Source organism: Cynara cardunculus, assembly GCF_001531365.2.
Source record: "Cynara cardunculus var. scolymus isolate 2C chromosome LG 12, CcrdV1, whole genome shotgun sequence".
Lineage (NCBI taxonomy): Eukaryota > Viridiplantae > Streptophyta > Magnoliopsida > Asterales > Asteraceae > Cynara > Cynara cardunculus.
In genome coordinates, this window is record NC_037539.1 from 38,304,828 (window position 1) to 38,314,231 (window position 9,404).

The 9,404-nt window shown below is 34.7% G+C and overlaps 1 protein-coding gene across 4 annotated transcripts in view; it reads right to left on the reverse strand.

Moving 5' to 3' along the window:
* Nucleotides 1–3,359: 3,359 nt before the first annotated feature.
* Nucleotides 3,360–9,404, reverse strand: part of LOC112523949 (diacylglycerol kinase 5-like) — a 29,227-nt gene continuing 23,182 nt past the window's right edge. For 2 of the 4 annotated variants that reach the window (XM_025133633.1, XM_025133630.1), the window contains 5 exons: nucleotides 6,060–6,127; nucleotides 5,756–5,830; nucleotides 4,470–4,557; nucleotides 4,222–4,338; nucleotides 3,360–4,058 (listed from right to left, as the gene is read on the reverse strand). In XM_025133633.1, coding sequence (XP_024989401.1) covers nucleotides 3,732–4,058; nucleotides 4,222–4,338; nucleotides 4,470–4,557; nucleotides 5,756–5,830; nucleotides 6,060–6,127 — 675 coding nt within the window. In that variant the 3' untranslated portion in view covers nucleotides 3,360–3,731. The remainder of the gene's footprint in view (nucleotides 4,059–4,221; nucleotides 4,339–4,469; nucleotides 4,558–5,755; nucleotides 5,831–6,059; nucleotides 6,128–9,404) is intronic. The other 2 variants (XM_025133631.1, XM_025133632.1) reach the window with 1 other exon arrangement.

Sequence of the window (9,404 nt, forward strand, 5' to 3'; positions counted from 1 at the left end):
AAAACAAGCTGGTCTCACATGATCCCAAGTCTATATATATATATATATATATATATATATAGAGAGAGAGAGAGAGAGAGAGGTTGGTTATTATACAACCTTCGTCATTTGTGCAACCAATGCAACCCAATCTCAACCGTCCATTTCATTTGATTAATATGTGATTTCATAGAAGTTTTGATTGTTTCTTAATATAAAGTAATGATCATAATTAATGAATCATATTCATTTTCCATATATATTCAAATTATAATAAATGAACTCTCATCATTTCTATAAATATCTCAAATTATTGGGTTGCATTGGTTGTACAAATGCAATGGGTTGTATTTGAAACAAACTCTATATATATATGGGAAAGGAAAATTGACAAAATAGAAATCAAAGTAAGGTGTGGCTAGGTGGGCCTCTTACACAATAGTTGGTGCTAAACCATCAACCTTCTCTATATCAATAGGATCACATTATCATATTTGAATATCCTTTTTTTGCAAAAAAAGCCCCCCCTACGCACCCAGGGGCAAATGGCCATTAGGGCCTTGGCCCCTAGGTTTTTTTTATAGATAAAATGAAACATCTCTATTTTATTAAGGATTTAAGTATAAAATTCTTTTGGATCCCTCTCTTATTGTTCATTCAGTTCATTTGTGTTCCACTTCTATACACACCAAGCAGTATGTAGTGTTAAATGGGGGGAACATTTTTTAAAATATAATTTTTTATAGGTTATTTTTATAATTTAAATTATTTAAAATATTAATTTATTCAAAAAAATCTAAAATATAATGCATTATTGATTAAGTTTGAGGAATATCATAAAACGTGGGAGAAACCCGAATTTCATTACACAAGTGATGACGTCATTAGGGAAAATGGCGGTTTTTGTAAATATCTATAATCATATTTCACATTGTAGACTCAAAGTTTCAAAACTCTCACATTGGCCACAACTCTTTACAATCAATCTCAAAAATGATCACATCCACATGTTAGTTTTCAACTCATTGTCTAATTAAATGGTAACTATTCTCTTTTTATCTTTTTCTTTAAAATGCAATATTTTTATTTGGATTTTGTCTTAAAATAATATAACSTTTTTGTTTTGCAATGATCTGAAATCTTATTTTTGTCTCGTGTTGTTTCATCTCATTTTTATTCTATGATACACCAAACATGAGACTATTTATTTTTGTCTCGTCCAGTTTCATACAATCTGCGTATCAAACGCACCCTAAAGTTCATTAATTACAGCAATGATCCATATTTTGTGTTTCACATATTAAACAAATTCCTCGAGTTAATATCGTTAGCCAAATGCCAATAAAATCTATTATGTACCGTTTACATGAGTGGAAATTTCTTCTTACTGTTATCCTTTTATAAAAATAAAAGTAGATTAATATTATATATTATAAATATAAAATAAAATAATTCAATGTTAATTAAAACCCATATTCAAACCCTAGATCAGTGATGGCCAAAAACTGCTTCCGGGCCGGGACGGTCCCAACCGGTCTCAAGATTTCTCATAACCGGTCCCCGGTCGAAAAAGTTGAGTCCGGTCAAGCTTTATTGTAACCGATTATGGGCCGTCGGTCCCGGTCATTAAAAAATAAATTTTTTATATTTATTTTTTTAATGATATATATTTTTAATACGTTATAAAATTTGTAATTGGGTCACTCAAATACACTTTAAAAATGCGTTTTATTATAATTAAAATTACATTGTCTTACAAAATATAGTGAAAAACCGATAATTATGAACCTTTTTTTTTTTTTTGCGTTTTTTACGAATCGAGAACTTGGTATGTAAATCTATCAACCAAGACATTTATATATAGTGTTTTGAAAGCAAAAAATACAAAAAAAAAAGAGCCAAAAACGGCTAGTTTTTTGAAAAATAACGGCTACATTTTAAAAAAAAATAGTTACATTTTTTAAAAACCGGGCTGGGCCGGTCCTTAACGGGTCCCGCGAAACACCCAAAATCCATAACCGGTCCTTACCGTTCCCGGGACGGGGCGGTCCTTGGCCGGTCCCGGTCCGGTCTGGCCATCACTACCCTAGATCAATCCCCACCTGCATGATCGATGATAAAATAAAACAATTAAATGCTATAAAAAAAACTTGTTAAAATGCTTAAAAACGACTATAAATTTATTGTAACGTTTTTAGATAAGACGTTTTATTGTTGGGTTTTATAAACTTAAGTCTATAAAACAATTTATTAGCACACTTAGACATATTTAGCGTCCTATAACCTCAATTTGTTGTAGTTTATCTAATACTCCCCTGATTGAACATCTCTCTAACTTTGTCTTCCCATGGTTGCACCTTATGTAAACATAATGAGTTTGTTGGATGACGTTATGCAAATGTAAGTTTTGGTTTCTATTCGAACTTATATCTGATATCTTTGTTTTTTTTATGATTTAACAAATCAGTCATTTTTTTCACTAACGAACATGTGTATTAAGTATTTGTGACTTCTAGATTACTAATTTGAGCATACAGAAATTCTCGCAACAAGCTTAGAATCTGACATTGAAACCTTTCACAACCCTAAACGTTTTTACCTTACGATGGAGGAACGAAGCAGTGACCTATGCCACCTTATTTTACACACCGGGTCTGCCCCTGATTAAAATGTGAACGTTGATTACGTCGTTGTTTTGGTATATGCCAAGAGAGTATATTGCATGTTAGTTTCGTCACAATGCAAAGAAAAGGGGTAAATTGGCCTAGAAATGAGTTTCTTGGACTCAAATGTGACACCACAAGTGTGCCACATTATCGGTTTTCAAAATCTTTTACACAAATGTGACACCATGATTTTCATTTTCATCGGAACTCAACCTTTACTTTGATTTGGTTTTCTTTTATGGTTAACACATTGGAAGTCTTGTTATGTCAGTTAACATTCAACACTTGCTAATCAACGGTGTCGTTATGTTTTGCTTCTTGGTTCACGTCGTGTCCTCTTTTCCGCGATATCGACAAGGTGAAAATTACGTTTCTGGATATTGTAATTTCATTTTCAATTTTCTTTATTTTGAACATGAAAAACAATGGTACCATTACCATTACTTAATGCCTATGAAATGGCATGTTGTTTCATAATGCAATGAGGATAATAATTGCATGTCATGCAACTTATGTAAGTTGTCAAAACATATTTATCAAGCCCTAATTGTGGTATAAAACCAAATCTCTTCGAGCTCTGAGCTGTTTAAACGAGTCGATGAGTCTTGAGCCAATAAACGAGTCGTGTATTTGAACTCATAAAACAAGCTTATACAACTTTCAACGTTAGATCATAATGTGTCACTCGAAAGTGTTAAACAACTACGGGACATTGAAAAAGTTATTCGAGCCATGAACACCATTTTGAAAAACAACATGCTCTACTCGGTTCAACTCCATCGTTAACACCCTGGAATTCCAATCATTTCAACGTACTACAATTTCCTCTAGATATATATACACACAGAGCAAACATAGATATTATAAATAAGGGTCGTTATATATAAGGTTGCAATACAGACATGACTGCATACTCGGTTTTAGTTCAGGATGAAAGCGCAATCTTGTTTCATCAACGCCTACTCGGGCTTTTAGCTGCATTGAATGAATAAATAACGCATGTATGTATGTATATGTACAAATTCTTAACACGCTGAAGTTTGGCATACTAAATCATGTACCCTGATTGAGTAGCGAGAAACATACCTAACTGAGAAGAGAGATGTCCACATCTTCTGGGATCTTAAATGTTTCGGCTGCCCCAAACTTTCTCCATTCTTCGCCTGTAGGAGGATCCTCTTCGTCCTCACTGTCACCACTATCTTCTTCATGACGATGAGGAGTGGAGGGAGCATTAACACTCCTCGATWTGCAATTCTGTGTTGCAAGCATCTTCACTCGTCCAAGATGTGAGATTTCAACAACCGTTGTGTCATCATTTACTGGGAGAGGTTGTTTCCAAGGCTCTCCATCCATCCTCATATATGCGCACTCAGCTGCACCCTTATGGAATTCGAATCTCACTCTCTGTGTCTAAACATCATCAATTTATTTCAGATTATTGATTATAATAACAAGTAATATATTCTCATCCAAATCCTTTGATGACCTATTAATATATATATATATATATATATGTATATATATGATATGTATATTATATATATATACATATAAAGTTGGATTCAGTTTTAACCTGTGCAAGACGGGTGCCATGCCCCTTTGGTGCAAGTAGAACCAGACCATGCCATGCATCTCTGAAACCAACAATCTCAAGAAACCCATCATCTACATATGGAGGTGTCAATTTTCTCAGAAACAAGAAAATGTTCCAAGGACTTTTAAGATAGATTCATCCCAATAAAAGACTTCCATTTTATCCTGAACTRAACCAACGGTAAAAAAGAACACAAATGAAAAAAGAGAAGAAAAAATGGGACTAACATCACGAGTTTTGTCCTTGTTTGGCGTTCCCCATGGATTTAATCCCCCAGAGAAACTAGGCAAGTTGAGGCATAAAATTGATCTGATACTGCAAGTCAAGAAGGATGATGTTATATTAAATCACGGTTAATAAAAGAAAATAGCATCGACTACCAACTTTTTTGGTAATTGTAGTGTCCAGGCCAACTTGTGCACACCTCGACTAATCCCATGGGTCCTGAAGATAATAGTCAGGAAAGTCCCCAGTGGCCCTAAGATACCTGAACTGATGGACCTACGGTGAGGAGCCCCAAGGTCTGGCTTTTATTTGTTAGTTGAGCTCGACTACCAACTTCAGTAAAAAAAATTATGGGTATCGTTTCTCAGGATTGCAGAAAATGACAGCATAACAATTATGGAAAAGGTAGGCATGAATTTGGTTCAAGCCTTTTCMCTTTTAGGGTCCTTATCCATGAATTCCCAAAGGATCATTCTGTTAAAAGGAATTCAATAGGAACTATTTGAAATATCTCCACTCTTTTACTGATGTAGCATGGATCCGAGAGTTAACATGCCTCTTTGAGGATCAATAGGGGAAAAGGAAACAGGCTCGAAAGAAGCAGGATTTGTCTTCAAAATCCTGCATCGATGGCAGAAAACAGTCGTCCACGCAGGTCGCCTGTGGACACCTGGACGGATTTTTGTCTAAAAATCTCTTCCTTTTTCATTGGATTTTCTTTAACCATTATTAATTATTTTCGTCCTAATTAGATTAGGTTTATTATAAAATTTCCTTTTTATTAATTATTTAAGTATTTTCCTAGTTGGTTTAGGTTTAGGTTTCTTCTCCTTTTAGCCTATAAAGGTTCTTTGTTTTCATTATTCAGATTATTGATTGATGAAATGAAAAGTTTAGAGCTTTGTCTCTACTTTTAAGATTTTTCTCTTATTCCTAAGTTCTACGCTTGTAAACTCCTTACCCTTTGAGGATTTACGCTTGTCAATCCTTCTATGTTTTCCTACTGCATCATTTACTTTCTRTATGAAATAGCATGCGAACTACTAAAAATATCAAGGATTAGATATTTACTTATTAGCTACAGAATAGCAGTAGATATGCACATCAATCCTGTTTGTTAGAAAAAAGGATCCGATTAATGAGAAATTCAGGACGAATTAGAAGCATACAGACATCTGCAAGTGCATTTGTCAAGTAACCAATTGATTGGTGCAGCAAAAAGTTGAAGAAAACATAATAAAAWACAAGGATAAAATACAATGGAAGGAATGTAGTCATCTATTATTACCTATGATGTACTTTGAGGTCTTTCCACCCGCCATGCCTTTGCATAATCTTAACSTTCATAAGTTGGGCTATATTCCTGCATTGGGAAAACGTTAACAACTAGTACCTGCTCATGGAAACAAACCAAATTAAGCTTCTCACAAATGATGCAAACTCGGCCCAGATATGTAATATGCAAAACTTAACCCAACTCAGCCCGATTTATTTTATTCGGTTAAACAATAAACCCATTAYATAAACCCACCTAATTTGCATCTCTAATCTCCATTTAATAGTTTCATAAGGAACCATGTCAATGAACTCACTTTGAAGAAGGATGGAATAGAGATGCTGCAAACCACCCTTGAGTACAGCCAATCTTTGCATATGTACCCTACAAGGTAAAGAAAARCACATGGTCACTRTGGGAAATAACATASATTATATCTATAMTACCTTATAAACCAAATTTATCAAAAGTCTTAAAAACAATTTTTAATGCACAAAGTCTTAAAAGTCTTAAAAACAACTCATAATGCATTAAGTACTACTAGTTTATGCATTCAGTCTTAAAATCTCTTAATCTACAATTAAAATAACATATTGTACAAGTTAYCAATGCAYATTATTACCTTTTCTTTTCATGTTCCTAAGATACTTTTGACACCTTTTACTTATGTCTTCACCCTCTCATACCTCTATGTCTTCTCCCCATCCCCCAAGGTGAGATCAAACTGATATTCACCATGAGTTATTAAAAGTTCTCCCATTCAATTGCTATAGAACTCTCGGTCTCGGTCTCCATCTCTTGATTCTTTGCTCTTGGTGTAAATCGACACATTTGTGAAGTCGTTTAAATATGTTGGATTTTAAATATATTGGATTTTAAACTGTCATACAATTTTTTTCATCGATAGACTGTAATTGGAACCATAACTCTTATTTATTCAAATTGTATTAATATGTAAAGACCAAATGTAAATTATATATCATTATTAAATCTTCTCTAATAAAACCAGTGAAACTTCAAAATCGTTAAAATTCACGGCTCCTGCCGCATTGCATGTGTACACAACTAGTACACTATGAAGACATAGTTTCATGTTATATCAAAAGTACATGATTACAAACCCTAAATCGTTTCTCATTCTTCACCATTGGCTGGTTTATATCTCACTAGTTGGATACCCGCGCAATGTGGCGTGATGTGAATGTTTTTTGTAAATAGAAGGTATGACGTTTATGATCATTATAAACTTCAAATTTTATTACATTTGATTAACCGAAGATTTGAAAAGAGAATTGCATGATTAACGGATTTCCAAACACACATCAATTGTTATTCTTAGATTGTTTAATAATGTTTTTCACTTAATGCAACTCATGATCAACAAAAAAAAACCAAAAATCATGTTTAAACAAAACGGATATATAATCATCTAAAATAATATAAATCAACACATACAGAATATGAGAAGATACCACTTGAAGCATCCATATGTAGATATACCCTGTAAGAAATGTCTTATGATTATAATAGATACATACCAAGCGTAGTTGTTAAAAAATGTGCAATAATAAGTACTCGTTTGTACCTTATTAATCACGTAAAACTTCTTGATACACCACGTTTGATGTGTAGACTCCGTCACGATTGAATTTTTTGGCAGGCTTTACTAATACCTTTGTATTTTCACGTGATGTCCCTCTTGATAACGCCACATAAAGTTGTCCGTGAGAGAATAYTGATTCTGGTAGATACACACCTACATTAGGAATGGTTTGTCCTTGATCTTTATTGATTGTCATAGAAAAGCTAAGCCGGACTGGAAACTGTTTTCTCTTCAATTTGAAGGGGAACATGTTATCTTCAGATGGACAAAGAGGAATTCTCGGCAAAAATACTCTCTTTCTAGCATGCTGACCAACAACTATTTCTGCATCGATAACGTTCTGTTGAAAACCTCTACATATCAATCTGGTGCCATTACATAAGCCATTAGAGGGATTGATATTCCGTAATAATATTATTGGGCATCCAATTTTGAGCCGGAGGTAATGCAGGGGCAAACCACTGACAGTCAGCGAGTTTAAGAACTTCATTGGATAGAAGTTATTTATGTCATCTTCTGCTCCATCAAAACTGTAGTAAACTTTTTCATCGCCGCAGAATCTATCAATCAATTGATCATTAATCTTATCGACATTTTCATTTTTTGTTGATAATATCGCCCTCGAAATAATATAGTTTGAATCTGCTCCGTTGATTTGCAGAGACGGAAATATTGCGTCAATCAAATCATGCTTTGATTTATCTTTATCAGTATAGGCAATGGCCATGTCATCGAGAATACGTATAAAGCTTTCTTCCATCATTTCTTCATCTCCATCACCCACTCGTAATAGAAAATCTGAAAACCATGGATCACTTCGTGCTCTCATATCGAGAGTTAAACGTATTTTTTTAATTGAAGACCAAAGAGGTGACATTCGTAGGCTTGAATCTACAATCTGTGCTCGGGTTCCACGTCTCACGACCCTGTCTAAAATCACCTCCCATAACCATTATGTTTCCACCGAATGGTAGTGTCACCCATGTGATGTCTTGCATTGTTCGATCAAGCGCCTCCACCGCCTACCTCTTAGCCATTGACGCTTCGTCCCAAATGATTATTTTTGCATCCCGTAGCAATTGAGCAGTCCCGCTTTGTTTTTTTATGTTGCACATGGAGTTGTTATCAAGATTAAGGGAAATTTTAAATCGGGAGTGAGCTGTTCTCCCCCAGGCATATTATTAGCTGCAACACCTGAAGAAGCAGTGACAAGAGCAATGAGAACGAATATTGGCAAGCAATGCTTTGTACAAATACGTTTTTCCAGTCCCCCCTGGACCATCTATGAAGAACACTCCTGAACGATCATCGTCTACGTGCTTCATGCTCTCATCATATGCGTATTTTTGGTCAAAATTAAGAGATTCTCGGGCACGTAAATGTTCGTCTTCCACATTGAAAGTTGGTATCTACGTTTATCTTGGGAAGATAAACTTCCAAATTGAAAGTTGGTATCTACATTTATCTTGGGAAGATCAAAATCATCAAGATTTTTACCCATAGATTGTAGAAAGCTTGTGATGTCAGTTAGGACCATATTYYGAACTCGGTCAACACTTTCGCATTGTCGTCTATAATCTTCTGAAAGTGAATCGTAATGTTGATCCCACAACTTGCGAACATCTCCTGGCTCACAATAACTTAATATTGTCGCAAATAGCCTCCTTAGAGCTTTAGGAAACTGAAATAAAAAAGCCTCTGCAAGACATTGTGATAAGTTATCGTCTGTCTCTATTAAGCCTCTCTCAAGTGCTGCTTTCTGTAATGTCAGGTATAATATGCCATTGACAGTGAATAGATCTTTAAAAGATGTTGGCCCACTAATATAAGATAAAAGCAGGCGTAGGTAGTACCGCTCTCCTTCGGCGGGATTAGCATAAACCAATCGTCCTATCATTGATCCTTGTTTTCTCTGATTCCAACGAAGTGCGCTCGCATTCCATGTGTAATGTTTTGGAAAGTCTTTATATAAATGTTGTCTTGCACTCTCGTCTTCTTTATTTATGTCAAAAAATGCAGTCAACATTGTTCGTTTACCACTCTCTCTAGCAACAATAT